The sequence below is a fragment of the Rutilus rutilus genome, assembly GCF_951802725.1.
Source record: "Rutilus rutilus genome assembly, chromosome: 9".
NCBI lineage: Eukaryota > Metazoa > Chordata > Actinopteri > Cypriniformes > Leuciscidae > Rutilus > Rutilus rutilus.
This window is the reverse complement of record NC_140223.1, coordinates 8,959,924-8,981,765: the sequence shown is the minus strand read 5'-3', so window position 1 is coordinate 8,981,765 and position 21,842 is coordinate 8,959,924. Positions and strand designations below refer to the sequence as shown.

The window sequence follows — 21,842 nt, the reverse complement described above, 5'->3', positions numbered from 1 at the left end:
TGAAACATCATCCATTTACCTTCAGTTTTATGGTCTTTGGTGTTCGTATTCTACTTTATTTTTCCTTAAATAACGCTTTGCTCAGGATATTTGAAGAAAAGGAAACTGCTGGTGGAGGAAAAAGGCTTAAACTCTGATGCTTCTGCCAACCCGTGTGTTTATTCTGACTATTTACATATTAATATTATCTAAACATCAGTAAGACTTTTACCTTCAAACAATAAGATGTTACATATTAACAACAACTTTAATGGAGTCAGATTAATCCAGGGGTTCCCATTCCCAATTCCAATTCCAGTCCTCTAATTTATATTATATATATATATTTACAGAAGTTTATTATGGCATCAAACTTTAAACTTCTATAAAATGCGTGAGCTTGAGTTTCGTCTGTGTTTGATGACGTTGCAGGGTGTTCTGAATGAACGTAGGCTATTTTGTTAAGTGAAGTGAGCTTCAAAAGATATCCTTGCTGCGTTCCAGTCCACTTTTAGACAAGCACTTGCGAAATTCCCTAAGCACTTCCACTCGGGGGAATCCCTGCCGCCATTTTGAAGTACGTCGTGAAGTGGACGAGGTAAGTTTATATGGACAGACCCTTGTTCCCTCGATTTTGACCATAGACTGTAAAAAAAGATGGACGACGCCCCTTCGCTCTCTTCCATTGGTGAAAACTGAAGCTGCCAGTGTCCCGATATGGCGCTGACATCTTGGGACTTGAGTCTGCGCAGTAGCGTTCTCGGGACCAGACCTGCGCAGTAGTGAGCAGGAAGTAAAGCCGCGAAATCAATCCTCCGCCCTCACTCTCGCAGAATGCACTCTCCCTGAGTGCACTTTTTAAAAAATGTATTGCAGTACGACAAGAGGCTTGTTAAAATAAAGTAAATACAATCTCATCAGTCCTCCGAAGATCCCGAAAAAAATGTCCGTTGGTGCTTCAGTGACTACTTCGCTCAGAGAACCTGTCAATCACAGCTGTCAGTCATGACGTTACACCACCGTTTTTATAGCATCAAGTAACTAACTAAAAAAAATATTTTTGAAACAGACACTTGAACTTACATCAGCGTGATAAAAACAACAGCAAATGAAAGAAAAAAGATATTTGAAGTGTAATTTAATTGTTTAGTTGGTCTCACGTCCCGTTGAATAACACGGGGAGGCGGGGCTTATGACCTATACTAGGACCAGTCACCGGGGGGCGATCGAGACGTTTTGGCTTCACTTTTCAGGGCTTGTGCGGCACGCTTGATTTTGACCGAGGGAGCGAGTCTACTTCATATGTACACTTCAGGCACCTATATGTCCCATGATGCAGTACGATTGTGACGTCACCACAAATCTCGTCTAATCACCACTATAACAAACAACTCTATGATATATTAATTATATATATTTAAAATTTTAAAACAACCCACACACACCTATATACATTTGGATGCTGCATTAAACTAATTCTTAAAGGGAAAAAAATGTAAATAATAAATCAACTCTATAGCTGATTCCAAGTGATCAAGGGCTTAGGACGTTCCAATTCAGCCCATTGCAGTTTCCGCCAGTAGTGGGCACTCATGCATCGTAAGCAATGACGTACATCCGAGTGAACGAGACGGAGGGAAGTTAGCGAGTGAAGGGCATGACAATTTTGGACTGGAATGCAGCCCCTGTGCTCAGGGACTAGGGAGCAGTGAACACTTCGTAGGGACCGTCAATCGGGATGCATCCAATGGAGCTCTCACGAGCTGATGATCTCATTCTAGATGCGTTTCCCAAAAGCATCGTTAGACAACTACGAACGCAAGTTCTGTCGTTATCAGCACAGTTCAACGAGTTTGTGTTTCCCGAAACCATCGTTCCAACAAACAATCGCAAACAGCATCGCAAACTTGTGTGGTTGGAACGACAGCTCTCGACCTGTGGTTAGAAGGATAGTTTCTTGTTTGCATGACATGTGGACTTAATAAATGGTTATCTTGAGCAAAATAAGCAAGCTGACATTCAGTACAACCCGTGACTTTAATTCGAATAATACATGCAAATATCAGTTGCGTCTTTTAATTTGTCAAGATATTTAAAACACCATTTTTGAAGACTGCACATGTGCGAACGTGCTCGACTATGTAAGAACGAGCCTATGATTGAATCTGGAAATAAAGCAAAATAACTGAGAATAATGAGAAATAGTCCTCAGATGCCATGTCTGTAATTTATTTCAAAACATCTAGTGTTGATTTGATCTCAAACTGTTTCATTAAAAGAAGTTATTACTCCACCACGTGCGTGACATAATAAACCAATGCGGTTGAACGGCCACTTTGCGACAATATGGTTTCAGGAAACTGTTGTGAATAGCTAGTTGATTTCTTCAACGATGCATCGTGAAGATGGTAAAAAAAATGGTGGTATTAGCCTCCAGTCATACACCGTATTTCACAGTTACACCCATCTAAATTATGTCACGATCCACAGGTAGGAAATAGAGAGAAGATCCAAGTGCAGTATGTATATTTATTAAGGGAATCCGTTACTCAAATCCAGTCCAGGCAGGGATCAAAACCAAAGTAGCAATCCAACATAAACAGGCACAAGACAAACGGGCAAGAACAGAACTCGGAAGTGGTGTGATAATTACAAGGACTCCATGACAAACACTGAAACAACCAGGGTATATATACACACACAGAACTAACAATGAAACAGGGAACAGCTGGGAACAATGATGACGGGGAACAGCTGAGTGCAATGACCAGTGATTGGTACAGACAAGGATTGTGGGGAATGCAGTTCATAATGTGACAGACACCGTGGGGAAGGAGGACATCTAGTGGTGACCCAGGGAACACAAACCAGACACTGTGACAAATTAATGCTGTGACATCTATGAGAACACAATGAGTTCATGGGATTTCAAAACAAGTAAAAAAATAAGATGAAAATAGACTCTTACACAGACAGAGGCACGTAGATGAGTTTTAATCAAACTACTAGAAGCAACTGAACCTTCAGTAAATCTTTGGTGTGTCAAAAACAGGAGCAGCAGGTTATGTGATGTGATGAAAATAAATGAAATTAACTTCATCTTCACGATTCGTCAGTCATCAGAGTCATTGTGCTGAGATTTAGCGTGTTTACACAAGATGATTTTAGTCTTGAAATTTAATAAAGTTGAAAAAGAATAAAGTTCCAGCTAAAGTTAGTTTTGATTGATTCACTTCCGTTGTAAAGTTATTTAACTTAGGGGCCGCTTACACGACACCCGTTCTAACAGAAAACCCTTAATGCGCTCTGACCTGCTCATTCGCACGACAATAATGCCTGGCGGCTTGAGAATGCAACCCTTGAAATAGGTTCCAAAGTGCAGGCTATCATCCCCGCGCAAACTTCAAAAACGTGAATATGTGAAAAAGCTGACGGCGTGCACATGCATATTACGTGTTTAGTCTATAGGTATGAGCATTTGAATAAATATGTGCGCAGGCGTGTAGTCTTTCTCTACAAATTGACCTCAACAAACTACCTGTCTGGCCTTAAAAATTCATAATACAGATTTTTTTTTAGCACTTTTTTTCATATCCATGCGAACCGGAATCATAGTACATCTGTTTAAAAAAAATCATATTATTATGCTCTTTTTGCGGAACCTTTCACCCCCTTTAAATTAATGGATGATATTTTAAAAATATTCAGTGCAAGGAGAGAAGAAAGCAAAAAGAACTAACTAGTTATTTGATCCTACTTGATCATTTTCATTTTGTGTTATGTGAGCACTACATCTCTGAAAGCTTTTCCAGACGGTCCAATCTGGGTTAGACAGACAATCTTCCCCTTCATTAAAAATCAATGAATCAATGAAGATCAGAAAAATAAACATTCAACATCGCTCTTTCCCTCAGTAGTCTGTAAGAAACTATGGTCACTAAAATCTGTCTTTATGTGACTGAGCTGGATAGTTGTTCCTCTTCAAACCCTTCAATACACTGAAATTCTGTGTTTTTCTTTAAAGTCAAGAAACTGAAATGTTGATTGTGTGTGAAAGTGTGTATTTCAGTGTGACTCTCAGTCCTGCAGTTTCATGTTACTGAGGATCAGCTCATGTGTTCACTCATTTACAGCTCAATCAGCTCACTGCAACAGAAAGAGGCTGAACATTTAAAATTTACTTTTCATGTGAGAGTCAAATATTATCTTACCACAGTATCTCTAGTTTACAGTGAGGATCCTCCAGTACAGCAGAGAGCTGCGTGGCTGAATTTCCTATTTTATTCCCAGACAGATCCAGATCTCTCAGGTGTGAGGGGTTTGATCTCAGAGCTGAAGCCAGAGCAGCAACATCTTCATCTGTGACGCCACAATCAATCAACCTGTAGAGAACAATGACACACTCTTCACTCTCTCAGTTCAGATTAGTTTAACATGTACAAAAAATAAACTGACTAACCTTGATATACAAGTCATAATTCTATTAAATATTTCTAATTGATCATAAAAAAAAACAATCAAAAAAAATTGAAATTCAAAAAGCTTGTAACACGTGCTTCAAAAATCCACATTTAAATAGGAAGTTTAATAATAAAAGAGCCAAATCTTCATCTGCTATGTTTGTTAATCACTGGTAATCAGTTTGTTGTGGTGAAGGATAAAAGAAAATCAACTTATTGTAAAAGTGATTTAGATTTTAGACCCAGTACAAAAAAAGAGAGGCAAGTAAAGGAGTATTAATTAAACTACCAGAAGCAACTGAACCTGCTAAACCAGCCTAAACATGGTTTGATTATCATAATTGGTGTCCCAGCTTGGTCAGGCTGGTCTGAGAGTTTTAGAGAGTTCCCTTTCAGTCGGTCACTCTCAACGTTACGTCGGATGACTGACAAATAGGAATCTCACTAGAGAGGCCAATCTACTTCGAGTGTAACTAAAACGAGTCAATGCACATTGGCATGCGATATTTGCATCAGCTGCGCTGCATCGCAGCACGCGCATATGAAGAGCAGGTGCAACGCATTCTTCAGCTTTTCGCTTCAGAGACGAGGGGTTCATTTGTTCCTGTCTCTAATCTGCAAGCAGTGTTTTCTAAAGGAGACAGTTCTCAAGGAAGAACTTTCTTTCGGTCTTTCCTTCCTGCAGCACGGGTTGGAGCGAAGGCTGTCTCCCTCCACCCTCAAAGTTTGTGCTGCTGCTATTTCCGCATATCATGACCCCCCGTCGGTTGGGAAGCATGACCTAGTCATTAGGTGCTGGTTGCATTGGCCTCCATCAAGAGGGTAGGGGACCTGCATTTTTGGTCGACCAATCGAGCCTAGAGTTCGGGCCGGGTGACGCCCATGTAGAACTGAGTCCCTGGCCTGGCTATGTGCCCAAGGTTCCTACCACTCCCTTCAGGAACCAGGTGGTGAACCTGCAAGAACTGCCCCCAGAGGAGGTAGACCCAGCCCTGGTTTTGCTCTGTCCCGTCTGCACTCTGCGATGGTACATAGACAGAACTCAAAGCTTCAGGACCTCAGACCAGCTCTTTGTCTGTTACGGAGGCCAGCAGAAGGGAAAGGCTGTCTCCAAACAGAGGATGGCCCACTGGATAGTGGATGCCATCGCCTTGGCTTATGAAGCACAAGGCATGCCTTGCTGGCTCAGGTTGCGAGCTCGCTCAGCAAGAAGTGTTGCATCCTCTTGGGCGCTGGCACGTGGCACCTTGCTAACAGATATTTGTAGAGGTGCGGGCGGGGTGACAGCCAACACGTTCGCTAGATTCTATAGCCTACATGTATAGCCGATATCCTCCTGTTTTCTCACCTCAAACGGGTATAAGCACCGAGAGGCTTGTCGGATTGCTGCGCCTTCCGCTGCGCTCATGTCTCAAGAGTGAAAAACCTATTGAGTCCTCTGTCACCCTTGGCAGCCGGAGGTGGCGGAGCATCTGGCAAAAGGCCTATATCCCGCTGAATCCTCGAGCTTAACCTTGAAACCGGGTCTAGGCTGGGTGCCATTTGAGTGACCCTGCGGGGATCCCATATGTTGCTTTTTTCCACAGTTGCTCCTAAACGGAAGCCTGTGTCTTTCCCTTGGAAGAACCCATCTCTTAGGAGATTGGTGTCACCTCAGTAATTCCATATGCAAATAACCCCACGGGGTTAGTCCATATGTTATCTCTACATGGCTCTTTCGGGAAGGATTTGGGTTCCGCAGCATTCCTTTTTCAATGGGAAGGGCACACTTTCCCAGTTATCCAATAGTCTCACTGAGTCGGAAAAGCAGTGATGTACTTCTCTGTCCCATCAGGTAAGAGGGAGTAGGAGGTTTATGTAACCCAGGTCACTGACTTGATCAATAGTAATTATAATCATTTTATTTTTATTAATATCTATTTAGTATTAATAACAAAAGAATGCAGATAAGTTAATTTATTTAATATTACAAAAGTATATCTAGAAAAAGAAATTGGCCAAAGAAAGTTTAGATCAGATGAGGTTGGAGGTTAGTCCTGGCTCCGGGAAGTGAGTTTGTTTTATAGCGCGAAGAAACGAGAGCAGCAGAGAGTGTGACGAAGAAAAAGATGACGCAGATTGACGCTAGACAGTGCATTGTGTTCATAACTAGAGATTCGAAATAATCTAAAAATAGATTATTTTAGTGAAAATACCCTTAGAAGTCACAATTTAAATGTAATAGTCGGTTGTCGGCTTGACAGACGAAGAGATTGAGACGAACGGGAAAAGACTGAAACCATCTAGATTGATGCCAAACCAAAAGAAAACCTTCTTTTATTTTTCTCTTTCACTTACTTTTTTCTTGGTGAGCACCATTTTTGCAATAATATGTGTATACTGAGTGGTTTTAAAATATGGAAAGTTATCATTTGAAATGTAATGTGACAGACATGCATCTAACAACGGTAATTGAATCTATATTTTCATGATAACTGTTAATAATGTTTAACGATTCATAATATGTATATTTGTTGAAGTAGTTATTTTATCTATGACGAAATTTTTTGTTTTTTGTTTTGTTTCTCTTGTTTTCTTGAGATCGTTGCCTATTGAGTCCTGATCTGTCCCTGCCGTGGATGTTCTGTCTGTGGTTTGGACATGGCGAGCGAACCGTCTGCTTGATCGTACCTGGAAATTAAAAAACTATCGTTTTGCTGAACTGGTAGGACAAAATATACTCACCTTGAACTGTGCTATTTTTTTTCTTTATTTTTTCTGGATTTCCCCTGGATCAATCATTGGATTTTTCATATTGAACTGAACTAAAAATATTCAGTGACATCTGAACATTGAATCCGATTTTTTTTTTTTTTGTTACTCTGGACACTGATTTTGAATTGTGAACTTGATCTTGAAATCTAAATTTCCAAATTGAACTGAGGTGTAAATTGTTTATTCTACTGTTTATTTTTGCTGTTTATTGTTTATTAATATTATTTTATTTGTCAAAAGATTCAATTCAATTAATTTTTTTTCTTAATAACAATCCCTAGTAAATAACATTTACCTTTGAGTCTGAGTTGCTTTCTTTCTTTAGTTTCTGTTATAAATTCCCTATACTTTATATTCCCTATCACTATACATTATTCCCCACCAGCAGCCATATCACCCTGTAGCCCAAGAATGGTTGCTCACTGAAGCTAAGCAGGGTTGAGCTTGGTTAGTACCTGGATGGGAGACCTCCTGAGAAAACCAGTGTAGCGTATGAGCAGATTTCATTCATTGGTTCTGAATTAATGAATCATGGCTTGTTGAATCTAAAACAATGCACATTCCTTATGAAACCCGAAACTTTAATCCTTAAACTCCTGGATGTAAATTACGGAGCGGAGCCAGAAGTCTGGGGCATCCTGATTCCCCTGAGGTGTTTATGACTCCCCAGGGAGCGAGGGAGCGAAACCAGATGGCCCGAAAGACTGAATTTGTCACATTTTTCCATCAATGACAGGACAAATAATATGGATTTAAAGGCTGTGAATCGCTGAGAAAAGTCTCAATATAGGCGCAGAAAGCAGTGTGTGAAAATAAACGTGAAACAGCCTGTATAGGACATGAAATTGCGTTTAACTTGAAGCTGTTGAAAAAATAAAGCCAGCAGACACAACATTAAATAGCCTATAATCTGCAGAATGTTTTGCTTCCCTCCTGACATGATCAGTCATTAACGCTGCAGCAATTGCATAAACCGGCATAACATTAGTTTTATTTCATCCGCACACACTGAAACACAGACAATTACGTTTGTTGGTGGAAGAATGTGAACGTGCAGAACTGCTTGAGTTTCGGTACGTGCTGATGGAATAAAACCATCCGTAACATTTCTCTGCCGATTGTCTCTGCGGGCTTCAACTCTCAATGCACTGCATAACGGCTCCTGATGCAAAACGCAAAGAAATTATTTGCCGGTTTGACGGTCTCGCATTATGCTGTGGATTGAAATTATTTCAATACATTTTACATTGTTATTTTTCATGCAGTCAACATTTCTGTATTTATTTGACATTTTAACTTTTTGTGTAATTTTTGAGGACTGGTCAGGATAATTTTAATAATTCGTTTAATAATTCATTATATTTTGACAGCTCAAAGGGCTGCAGTTAGGGCTGCAATTACGGGCAATTAAAGTAATTGAAAAGTGTATTACGGTAGGTGCACTGAAGTGTATTAGGAATAAACTAAAGTAATAAAACTTCTGATCAAGTCATTTAATTTCTTTTACCATTTCAAACTAACTATATGTTTTTTTCTTTATTTATCATGATTACATATCTTTACTTTTTTAACTACTTACTATACACTCACCTAAAGGATTATTAGGAACACCATACTAATACTGTGTTTGACCCCCTTTCGCCTTCAGAACTGCCTTAATTCTACGTGGCATTGATTCAACAAGGTGCTGAAAGCATTCTTTAGAAATGTTGGCCCATATTGATAGGATAGCATCTTGCAGTTGATGGAGATTTGTGGGATGCACATCCAGGGCACGAAGCTCCCGTTCCACCACATCCCAAAGATGCTCTATTGGGTTGAGATCTGGTGACTGTGGGGGCCATTTTAGTACAGTGAACTCATTGTCATGTTCAAGAAACCAATTTGAAATGATTCGAGCTTTGGGACATGGTGCATTACCATCAGAGGATGGGTACATGGTGGTCATAAAGGGATGGACATGGTCAGAAACAATGCTCAGGTAGGCCGTGGCATTTAAACGATGCCCAATTGGCACTAAGGGGCCTAAAGTGTGCCAAGAAAACATCCCCCACACCATTACACCACCACCAGCAGCCTGCACAGTGGTAACAAGGCATGATGGATCCATGTTCTCATTCTGTTTACGCCAAATTCTGACTCTACCATCTGAATGTCTCAACAGAAATCGAGACTCATCAGACCAGGCAACATTTTTCCAGTCTTCAACTGTCCAATTTTGGTGAGCTCGTGCAAATTGTAGCCTCTTTTTCCTATTTGTAGTGGAGATGAGTGGTACCCGGTGGGGTCTTCTGCTGTTGTAGCCCATCCGCCTCAAGGTTGTGCGTGTTGTGGCTTCACAAATGCTTTGCTGCACACCTCGGTTGTAACGAGTGGTTATTTCAGTCAAAGTTGCTCTTCTATCAGCTTGAATCAGTCGGCCCATTCTCCTCTGACCTCTAGCATCAACAAGGCATTTTCGCCCACAGGAATGCTGTATACTGGATGTTTTTCCCTTTTCACACCATTCTTTGTAAACCCTAGAAATGGTTGTGCGTGAAAATCCCAGTAACTGAGCAGATTGTGAAATACTCAGACCGGCCCGTCTGGCACCAACAACCATGCCACACTCAAAATTGCTTAAATCACCTTTCTTTCCCATTCTGACATTCAGTTTGGAGTTCAGGAGATTGTCTTGACCAGGACCACACCCCTAAATGCATTGAAGCAACTGCCATGTGATTGATTGATTAGATAATTGCATTAATGAGAAATTGAACAGGTGTTCCTAATAATCCTTTAGGTCAGTGGTTCCCAAACCTGTCCTGAAGGACCCCCAACACTGCACGTTTTCTTTGTATCCCTAATCAAACACACCAGATTCAACTCATCAGCTCATTATCACATGGGTTAATGAGCTGATGAGTTGAATCAGGTGTGTTTGATTAGGGAGACAAAGAAAACGTGCAGTGTTGGGGGTCCTTCAGGACAGGTTTGGGAACCACTGCTTTAGGTGAGTGTATGTAGGCTATGTAAAGCTGCTTTGCAACCATGCAAAATTGTGAAAAGTCCTATAGAAATTTTAATTGAATTAATCAATACCTGATATTCAAAGTGTGGTTAAATTATTGAAAAGGTAAAGGTCATAATTATAAAGCTTACTTCATGATTGTGAATTATTTTATTTTTTGTAACTCAAAAAAAAAAAAAAAACACATTTCTTGTAAACTTTTATCTATACTATTTTTATACTCAACAAGTACAACTCAAATACAGTTCATTGTATTGTACATTTAATCATAACAGGTCAACAGAGGATTCAACAAAAATAATTACTGAAGTTGTTCTTGTAATAGAAAATTTGATTTTCATTGATTTTAATAGACATGTTAGAAAAGCTTGTAATGTGAGTCACATGTTTCTATATCTGTATTGTGGTATTTGAACAGGTATATAAATATGTTTGCAGACCTGTATACGTGAAGAGTGAGACAGGATGGGGATAGCTGAAGAGGGACCTTCTACCTCCCTTGGCTCTCAACGAAGGCGGTCGCATTTTCTTCCCCTCCTCTCTCTTACCTCCCCTGCTTTGCTCCTCTCGTCTCGTCTAGTCTACTGTCTTGTACTTTGAGAGACTCTCTCCGCACTGCTCTCCAAACTAAGAAATTATGGATTTGATCAACTGGTCTCTCAATGCAATTGACACCATCTTCTCGACGAGAAGCTTGGGTTCAGGGGAACCTGACTGCCCTGCCGGAATGTTCGCAGCTGGCTACACGATGGACGCGTGGGAGAGGTGGCGGGTTGTTTGTCTGGCGGCTCTTTCCGTGGAGGACATTGAAGATATCTACCTATTCAGAACCATGATAACAGGTCTTTTGCTGATTGGATTAGGTTTATCGAGGAATTAAGAAGATGGTGACAGCTGTCCAAAGCCCCACAAGGCTGCCCGTCATGATTGAAGCAGTGGGCAGAGCTGTCAGCACTCAGACTGTGACTATGAACCACAATATGGATAACATCATGGAGAAGCTTACAGCTTTGCAAAGGCAAATGGATCGTTACGGAGACCCAAATGGACCAGGAGCTGTGTAAATTGGAATGCGGCTACTCGTCCCAAGACCAAACAATCCCTATTTTATCTGCTTTCGGCCCCCCTCTACCAGCACTGGCCTTGGCCTTGGTTGCTGTTGGAACAACAACTCCCCCGGAAGATCACTACAGCGAGACGCTCTTGCGTTCCTTCCCCCAGTTCCCACTGACACCTGCTGATTGTTGACTCTGTCTGGGACCTGATCAAGGTTGACTCCATGGCAACTGCTGTGTATCGCTATGACAGCCTGCGGACTGAGGCACCTAGATTATGATGCCAGGCGTAGCGACTCTCCAGGCCTACACATACACGAACTCTTACATATATACAGATATGCAATCACCCTCCCCCACCCCCACCCCCACCCCCACCCCCCATCCCTCGCCTTCAACGCTTTGTACCCCCAGACCGACAAGCGGGTCTGACCAGCGCCGAGAATGGCTGCAGGACCGGATGGCTGCTTGCCTGTGCTGGGTTACCTCCATTCCCCCCTCCCCTCCCCTCCCCTCCCCTCCCCTCCCCTCCCCTCCCCTCCCCTCCCCTGTTGCAAGTCTTGTGTGTTCATGTTGTGTACTGATTATGTGCTAATGTTGCTGAGGTGTTTTTTTACTGTTCCCAAACTGTACTCCTTACAGGAGCATAGTCTGGGGGTTGCCTTTTTTTCTCCTCATCTCTCCTCATGTCATGCTGTATTTTTCTCCTCAATCGAATTTCCCCATTGTGGGATAAATAAAGGTTTCTTCTTCTTCTTCTTCTGACCTTAGAGGTCAGGATGCATCTAAATTTGTTGGTCCCAGTGCCAGAAGTAGTGATGAATAGGAGCATGTGCAAAAGTGTGCCCAAGTTAATGGAAAACTACTAGGAAAAGCAACAGCTGAAGGAGACCTTGGTAAAGAATATAAAAGGTGTCGCACATCTCCTCCTCCTGGTCTTACACTCTGAATTTCTGTATGACTGTCTGACCTTCTCTTGCAAGATAATAAATTACTTTAAAGAGAATTTGACTCAGTGTCTCTTACGCAGTGATGATGTTTAAGAAATTGGCCACAACATACTTAAATATTTAACAAATGAATTTTATGCAGAATGCTCTTCCCCCAAACATACAAAACAGTATTGGTGTGTGTTGATTTCAGCCATAGGGCGTGGACACGGAGGGACACACCGTTTGTATTGTGGATCGCTCATATTTCTTTTCTTTCTTTTTTTTTCTTTTTCTCTCTCTTGTAAGACAGAGTGAAGATGAAAAGAGAAAGGATTCTCTGCACACTGCCTGCATAAACAAACTAGTTTTTTTCAGAGCTGAATATCACACACACACACACACACACACACACACACACACACAGTATGGTCTGAAGACAAAAGACCTGCCGCTGCACCTGTGGCACATCTAATTATAGCCTCTGATGCGTACACATTCCGATGATGTCACTGTCCGAGGCTATAAAAGTTAAAAGCCAATTCCATTCACGTGTTGCACACACGTATTCCCAGCTGGTCATGCACGAAAGCGTTCCCATATGCGCTGAATCAAGCGCAGCATTGAGTGTAGCTTTTGAAAGGGAAGCTTTTGATACTTTGTGGTAAAAGTGGCTGTCCTATTGACTTTGTCCTATCAGTGTGGCTCTCATGAAAGAAAAAAATAGTGAAGACCACTGCCTTAATCAATGTGTTTTTAAACTTGTTGCTAATTTAAAGGGTTCATATGATGTTATTTTAAAATTTCATTATTTTGTTATTCATTGTAATAAAATAGGTTAACATTATTTTACACATACTGTACATTATTGCTGCTCCTCTATTCCCAGCTTGTCTGAAACGCTCTGTTTTCTACAAAGTCCCTCCTTCTGAAAAGGTGAGAGTGCTCTGAATCGGCCAGAAGACCCATTGTGTTGTGATTGGCCAAATACCTCAAGCGTGTGTCAGAAATGTAACGGCCATAATCACAAGCTTCCGCATCCAAGGCTTTAAGCAATTGTAAACACAGGTAACAATATTGTCGGTGTACCGTATCATTTTGCACAACCGATCATTCAGAATCAACTTTGCAAGCACGACTTTGCAAGAATCAACTTTGCAAGCACGACTTGAGCATGGCACGACAGGACATTTCACAATGGTAAGTAGTCTTTGTACTCTCCCAGGTTCAGGAAGCTGTCCTCTGTAAAATGCGCTGTGCGCAAGCAAACATTTGGGTTGTACTGCTCAGGAACAGCTTTCAGATCTCAGTTGTCATTAATGTCAGACTGTACGACAGTCAAGAGGCATTTTTAATGCGTAACTCTCGCCAAAATGCATCCTAGCCTAGGGTATTTTTGTTAATCTACCCGAGGCAAATGTTCTGTAATGGGAACTAGCTGTAAGGGCGGGGTCTGTTGTAGTACGGGGATATAAGTGGGGACACAGTATTATGATGTCAGTTCCTGAGTAAAGAGTTATTCTGAGTAACACAAGATTCCTGGTTTGTTATTGTGAATACATAACGCAACATAGTGTCAGAAGCGAACTGAACCTAAAAAGGAAAAAAATAACCCACAAAAGGGAGTATACCGGTGACATAAGGGGAAGATGGATAGAGAAGCGCCAGCCCCACCGATGTTAGCCTCACAGCTAGCTCTGCCCGGCAAGTTCGACTTTACCAATACAACGGAATGGCCGAGATGGATGAAGCGTTTCAAGCGCTACAGAATCGCATCCGGTTTGGATAAACAGACAGAGGAATATCAGGTGAACACTTTCATGTATGCGGCTGGAGATGATGCCGAAGATATACTGTATGTGTTACCATTGACTGATGCTCAGAAGAAATCATATGCTGCCGTTACGGAGGCTTTTAGCAAACATTGCGTTAGCAAGAGGAATGTTATTTTTGAACGAGCGCAAATCAACAAGCGCAATCAAAAGCCAGGAGAGAGCATTGAATCATTTATTAAAGCTGTTCATTCACTCGCTGAGCAATGTGATTTTGGTGCTCTGACGGAAGATCTGATACGAGACCGGATCATGGTCGGCATACGCGATGCCAAGTTGTCAGAAAGTTTACAGCTGGATGCTGATTTGACGCTAGAGAAAGCAATAACAAGAGTGAGACAAAAACAGCCAATACTGCGCGGAGCAGAGCAGCCAATAGAACATGTTGAGGCTATACACAAGAAGGAAAGGAGATCACAAAAGCCACTTAAAATTAAGACTGAACACCGGGGTCCATAACATAACAGAGGGGCAGTCAGAGAGTTATGAGGATGGTGATTTTGCTTTTCTTAGAGAGGTGTATAAACAAGGAACTGATGGATGGAATGAACTGATTGTGCTGAATGAGGAAAACACGGTTTTCAAATTGGACACAGGTGCTGCTGTCACAGCGATTCCAAACAGCAGTTTCTCCATTGAGAAATATGGGGAGTTGCAGCCACCTGGCAAAGTGCTGTTCGGACCAGGCAATCAAAGGCTGGATGTAAAGGGACGGTTTAAAGGGCGACTAAGCATCAAGAATAAGGCCACATTTACACATAGCCGGGTATTTAGAGAAACGAATATTTCTCCCCCTCCGTTTTCAAAAATAACATCGTGCACACAACATCATTTTCAAAAAAGTTGTCGTTTACATCAACCCGCATAAATACGCCGTCGAGCAACATCATAATTATGCCAAACCTATGGGCGGCAGTGTAGGGAGAAGGATAAAGCCATGCAAGCCAATCAGAATCCTCAAAATCGACAACGTTTGTGCGGACAGACAGCGAACCAAATGCAAACAGGCCAAAACCGTTTGCACAAAAGTAAAAATGAGTACCACCTTAACAGCATCCATGATCAAATAGTAGCCAAACAAACTCTAAACATAGGGCGCTCACATGACGTAAGCATTTTCTGGCGCATATTGTAACGTTTGAGAACCTAAAACCCCGTTTCTCCCAGTTGACACGGCAACACATAACCGGCGTTTTCAGAAATCTCCACTTTGGCCGGAGTTTTTAGAAATAATCGTTTTCTTGGATAAAAACGGCGTTTTCGTGTAAATGACAGGCCAAAACGCATGGAAATATCTGCGTTTTCCCATCGTGTAAACGGGGCCTAAAACTACAGAACAAGATATTTATGTAGTTGCTGGACTGTCCAAGCCCTTATTAGGGCTGCCTGCAATCGAAGCCCTCACACTAATACAGCGTCTCCACACTGTACAAGAGCAGCAAGAGGACATTATAGCAGAATACCCCTCAGTGTTCTCTGGCTTAGGCAAATTAAAAGAGCCATATAAAATCGAGTTGGAGACAGCTGCGGTCCCATATACTCTGTCTTCTCCAGGCCGTGTGCCACTGCCGATGAGAGATAAGGTGCAAGCAGAGTTAAAGGTGAACTAAGTAACTTTTTTACCTTAATTGAACAGCTTCGGAGTCATTGGAATAGTTATATGACTTTTTTCGGGTTGAATGGTGGTTGTCTCGCACCCCCCAAGCTCCTGTGAGCCGAAAAACCACCCTTGCAACTTTGGGCCGGCGGGCCGTCAGGAAGTATTGCGTGATATCAGGTCTCGCGATGTAACGAATTGCTTTACGGCAAAAAAATCTGCTAAAATTCTGTCATTATTGCGCTCCCTCATGCTGTTCGAACCCGAATGAAGAAGACGTTTTAAAGAATGTCCCATCTGCTTTGATGTCGTTGATCTATAGCCTCTGGTATCTGGGAGTCGCCAACGAGTTTTTAGACAGTTTTTCGGAGCTCTATAGAGAAACCTGCGAGCAAAAAGCGAGAATACAGCGAAGAAATTCCCAAAACTGCATGTCCCTGCTTTAAAACGCATGGAGGATATGGGAGTGATTTCTAAAGTGACTCAGCCCACTCCATGGTGTGCGGGCTTGTTGGTAGTACCCAAGGCTCAAGGAAAGATACGGTTGTGTGTGGATTTGACGCACCTAAATAAGTGGGTGCGGAGAGAACGTCACATCCTCCCTGCTGTAGAGCAGACACTTGCAATGCTTGCCGGGGCCAAAATATTCACAAAGCTGGACGCTACTTCTAGCTTCTGGCAAATTCCATTGTCAAAGGACAGTTCACTTTTGACTACATTTATCACCCCATTCGGGAGATATGCGTTCAACCGTCTACCATTCGGAATCTCATCAGCCCCAGAGCACTTTCAACGTCGCATGTCACAAATGCTGGAAGATTGTGAAGGAGTTGTGTGTCATGCTGACGACATTTTAGTCTTTGTAAAGGACATGCAGCAGCATAATGAGAGACTGCATCGGGTCCTTAAGAGACTGAGAGACGACGGTTTGACTTTAAACGAGAAATGTGTGTTTGCAACTGACAACATGATGTTTCTGGGGCACCGAATGGGGGCAGACGGTGTGGCACCAGATCCAGATAAAGTCAGGGCGATCTTGGAGATGCCTGAACCAACTGGAGTGGATGGAGTAAGGAGAGTGATGGGAATGGCTAATTACCTGGGTAAGTTTTTACCCCACCTTGCATCTTACACCCGCCCACTCAAAGATCTGCTCAGCGAAAAAAATGAATGGTGCTGGGGATCACCACAAAAGGAGGCTTTTAAGAAATTAAAATCAGAACTGAGTTCACAGCGTGTGTTGGCATCATACTCCCCAAAAGCAGAGACGTGTTTCCGCTGACGCCTCATCCTTTGGCTTGGGGGGTGTACTGAACCAAAAGCAGGCAGATGGAACATGGAAGCCAGTTGTGGTCATCTCTAGGAGCCTGTAACTGAAAGTTTAAAGGTTTTTCAAAGAGGTATCCAATATATTCCAATTGGAAAAAAAACGTCCTTCCTTTCTTAAAAGGGGGAGGTGTTCTGTAATGGGAACTAGCTGTAAGGGGTCTGTTGTAGTACGGGGATATAAGTGGAGACAGTATTATGATGTCAGTTCCTGAGTAAAGAGTTATTCTGAGTAACACGAGATTCCTGGTTTGTTATTGTGAATACATAACGCAACAGCAAACTTTCGTTTAAAAGCATAATTAGAGTGGAAATGTTAAAAACGGATGCACGCAAGAACTTGTCCAGAATTTTACATCATCAATCAATGACACATTCGGTGATGTGAGCTGCATTACACGCTGGATTGAAATGGTGGCTACAAAGAAATCTTAAACATTAATTTTGATCATAGCTTGTCTTAAAAAAACAAAGACAATTTGATGGTCGTTGTAGAAGTCACACTGAGGGACTGTGAGTCAAGTCTTCTGACACTGCCAGAATTTCATCGGAGGTAAAATTCGATCGCAATGGTCATTAATCGGCTGTCAGTGAACATGTCAAACTAACAGTCAAAAACTTCAGTTTTTGGCCTAGGATCAGAGGAAACTTTTAGGTTTTGCAAAATTGTCCCTGACAGCCAAATCATGGCCAAAATTGTACCTGGCTTAACATCTGAAAGAGTCTCCACGGCATGACGACAACATTAAAATTCCCTGAAGTCTCATCTTCTTTCTTTGCGTATGCCTTTGGGCAGGCATTATGGTAATATTTCACATTGTGATGTTGACATTTGAGGAACTAATATTTGGACTCTAAAGGCGGGCGTACACGGTGCGAATTCAGAGACTCAGGAGGTTGTGAGATATTGCACACATTATAAGTCAGTTAACCTGATAATGCGTCAAAGCAGCTGGTAAATGGTATACATATCATTTTATCCTGAGCCGGTGGCAATCGTGAGCTTTTGCACTAAACACAGAGACCAGAGTTGCAGGCAGCTATAACTTCAGATAGAAAAATTACAGAAATGTGTGTGCAAATGATTTGTTGAAAAGCAGAGAACAGTAACCATTCCTTTCAACATAAATAACTTGAGAGAAAGAGAGAGAGGCATGTGTGTGTGTGTGTGTGTGTGTGTGTGTGTGTGCGTGACAGTCTATGCGCATACTGTATGGTTGCAGCCACTGAGCTATAGCCTCATCGATAGCCTGTGACATGGTTGTGTATGATTTGGCAATAGGGGATACCCTATACACTGGGGAAAGTAGGGCCGACTCCCCGAATTTTTTAAACGTTTATACATTATCGGGAGGTGCTCGTAACGTGCTCGGCTCGTAATTCCTCTCACACACATAACGCATAGAAAGATCTGCTGTTTTGAAAATACCCGTGTTCGTTTGGACAGGGCCTTAAAAAGTAAATGAAGCTTCAGTAAATGTTTGGTGGGTCAAAAACAAGAGCAACATGTCATGTGATGGATTGGAGATGAATAAAATGAAATTCACCTTCTGTTTTTAGAGATTTAGTTTATTTAAAGAACAGCCCTAAAAATTACAATAAAGGACACTTCTTACCGAGGACAAAGATATATGTGAATATCGGAGAGATGATCTTACCTCAGTATCTCCAGTTTACAGCGAGAATCCTCCAGTACAGGAGAGAGAAGCTTCACCGAATTTGATATTTTATTATATGACAGATCCAGTAGTCTCAGGTGTGAGGGGTTTGATCTCAGAGCTGAAGTCAGAGCAGCACAACCTTCATCTGTGAGATCACAACTCCTCAACCTGTAGAGAACAATGACACACTCTTCAATCTTTCAGATCAGATCAGTTTAACAGTGAATCCATTATTAAAGAGAAAGTACAAACTTAAAGCAAAAATCTATATGTTTGATGGATCAATTAAGAAAGAAAGATAAATAATATTTCCTTATTGCACAATGTCATTGGTTTAAAAAATGACAAATATTTAAATTCCTTTTTTATTTGCAAAAACATTTTAATAACTGATACCTGAAAACATATGACGACTAAACTCTAGACAGCATGTGCAGCACTGGACATTTATGAACTTTTATTTTCTTAATGTTTTAACAGTGAAGTGATTGTTCTCAGAGATACTTACTGAACTGATCTGGATTCTTTAATCACAGGAAGAAGCCTCTGAAGAACCTTTAGTTGTTCAGTTTTATTGTCTTTTCCAACAAAATCATTAATATCAAACTTGTCCAGCTTCTTCTCTGATGTCATCAACACAAAGACTACAGCTGACCACTGAGATGAAGAGAGTTTGGCTTCATTTATTCTTCCAGATTTCAGATAATGTTGTATTTCCTCCACTAGTGAACAATCACCCAGTTCATTCAGACAGTGGAACAGATTGATGGATTTCTCTGGAGAGTCAATGGTCCTGATCTTCTTCTTGATGTACTCAACTGTTTCCTCATTGCTGTCAGATCTACTTGTCTGTTTCATTAGTCTTTGTAGAAGAATTTGATGAGACTCCACTGACAGACCCATAAGAAACCGCAGGAAAAGATCCAGATGTCCATTTTTACTCTTTAGAGCCTCATCCACAGCTCTCTGATGTATATCTGATAAAGTATACTTCAGAAACATAGATATGTCAGGAAACTCCCTAGAGAAAACCCGTGAGCTGTTTTTTGTGAAGGAGAGGTGCACATATAGAGCCGCTAGATGTTCCTGAACGCTCAGATGAACAAAGCAGAAGACTTTCCCCTGATGCCAGCCAAACTCCTCTCTGAAGATCTGAGAGCACAATCCTGAGTAAACTGATGCTTCTGTCACATCAATGCCACACTCTCTCAGGTCTTCCTCATAGAAGATCACATTGCCTTTCACAAGCTGCTGAAAAGCCACTTTCCCCAGTTTGAGGATCAGGTCTTCATCTGTCAGGTTCTTCTCATAGTCCTTCTCATGTTTGATGCTAATCTGTGCCATCAGGAAGTGTGTGTACATCTGAGTGAGAGTCTTGGGAATCTCTCCTCTCTCTGCTTCGGTCAACATCTTCTCCAGAACAGTGGCTGAGATCCAGCAGAACACTGGGATGTGGCACATGATGAAGAGGCTCCTTGATGACTTCAGGTGTGTGATGATTGTATTGGCCAGACTCTGATCTCTGATTCTCTTCCTGAAGTATTCCTCCTTCTGTGGATCATTGAAGCCTCGTACCTCTGTCACTCGATGGACACACTCAGAGGGGACGAGATCGGCTGCTGCTGGTCTGGAGGTGATCCAGATGAGAGACGAGGGAAGCAGATTCCCCACAATGAGGTTCATCAGCAGCACGTCCGCTGAGGCTGATTCACTTACATCACACAACCTCACATCGCTCTGAAAATCCAGAGACAGACGACACTCGTCCAGACCATCAAAGATGAACATCACTTTATATTTGTCACTGGATATTTCCATTTCTTTAGTTTCAGGGAAAAAGACATGAAGAAGCTCTGAAAGACTGAGTGTTTTGTCCTTCATCAGATTGATCTCTCTGAAAGGAAGTGGAAATATGAGCTGGACGTCCTGATTCTCTTTCTCTTCAGCCCAGTCCAGGATGAACTTCTGCACAGAGACTGTTTTTCCAATGCCAGCGACTCCCTTTGTCAGCACAGTTCTGATGGGTTTGTCTTGTCCAGGTAAAGGTCTAAAGATGTCTGTGCATTTGATCGGTATGTCCTCTGTTGCTGCTCTTCTGGATTGTGTCTCAATCTGTCTCACCTCATGTTCATTACTGATCTCTCCACTCTCACTCTCTGTGATGTAGAGCTCTGTGTAAATCTCATTCAGGAGTGTTGGGTTTCCCTGCTTTGCTGTTCCCTCATAAAGACACTCAAACTTCTTCCTCAGACTTGATCTAAGTTTAGATATACGACTGTAGAATTAAAATAACACATTATTACATTTCAGTCGACAAAAAAAATGCAAATGTGCAATAATTCAATAATAGAGCAACTTTACATAATTGTGTACAACATTCATATTGTAGAGCCTAATTGGCTCCAGAAATTCTAAATCAACAGACATCACATTTAAACAATAAAAACACACGACAATGTGATGTTTCTGCTGATGTGTGGAGATGCTTTACCAATATAAAATTTATGGTAAAATCAGGTGAGGATTAAATTACTACAGTCTTTACAGTTTTGTGCACCAAAATACTAAGCAATAAAAATGTAGAAAGAATTGGATCAGTTTATATTCTTTCTAGTATATTCTGTACACATGCTACTCTTGTATTGTTTTGTTATTGTTGACATTATTGTATGTTGTTTGCACGTTGCACTGATGTATGGATATACACCTTGCAGAATGTACAAAATGTTAAAATATACTTTTTTCTCTTTGCATTTTTTTTCTTATAGTATGGTGTCATGTAGAGTGACAGGAATGCATAGAAAGAGAAAAAGAGGAAGGAAATCGGGACATGACCCAGGCTGGAATAACCTGGGTCCCCATGTTCAATAGCTCAGATACATGTCAAGTGCTCTACCATCTGTGCCACTCAGTCTGACAAATCTGAAAAATGTTAATAATTAAAAAAAAAGGGAAAGATCATAAACATTTAGTGCCGCCCTTTACATATGCTCGATTTTTAAAGGGGTCCTATTATGCCCTTTTACAAAGTCTTGATTTTGTTTTTGGGGTGTACTATGTTTTCATGCTTGATTGTTCAAAAAACCCATTATATTTTACATTATTACAGCTCCTCTCTGCCTGTGTTCTGCCCTGCCAGCCTTGTCTGTGTTGTCTTTGTTTCATGTTTCTATGTTTGTCTTGTGTTTGAGCACATGGCTGTCTTAGTTTGTGTTTGCCATGTGCTCATCGTGTCCCGC

At 41.5% G+C, this 21,842-nt stretch overlaps 1 protein-coding gene across 1 annotated transcript in view; it reads right to left on the bottom strand.

Annotated features, from left to right (window-relative positions):
• LOC311296724 (NACHT, LRR and PYD domains-containing protein 3-like) overlaps nucleotides 1-21,842 on the bottom strand; it is a 40,437-nt gene that overhangs the window by 8,677 nt on the left and 9,918 nt on the right. Inside the window, exons 5-7 of the mRNA XM_084418602.1 lie at nucleotides 19,112-20,878; nucleotides 18,601-18,771; nucleotides 4,191-4,361 (exon numbers count right to left, since the gene is read on the bottom strand). Coding sequence (XP_084274728.1) covers nucleotides 4,191-4,361; nucleotides 18,601-18,771; nucleotides 19,112-20,878 — 2,109 coding nt within the window. The remainder of the gene's footprint in view (nucleotides 1-4,190; nucleotides 4,362-18,600; nucleotides 18,772-19,111; nucleotides 20,879-21,842) is intronic.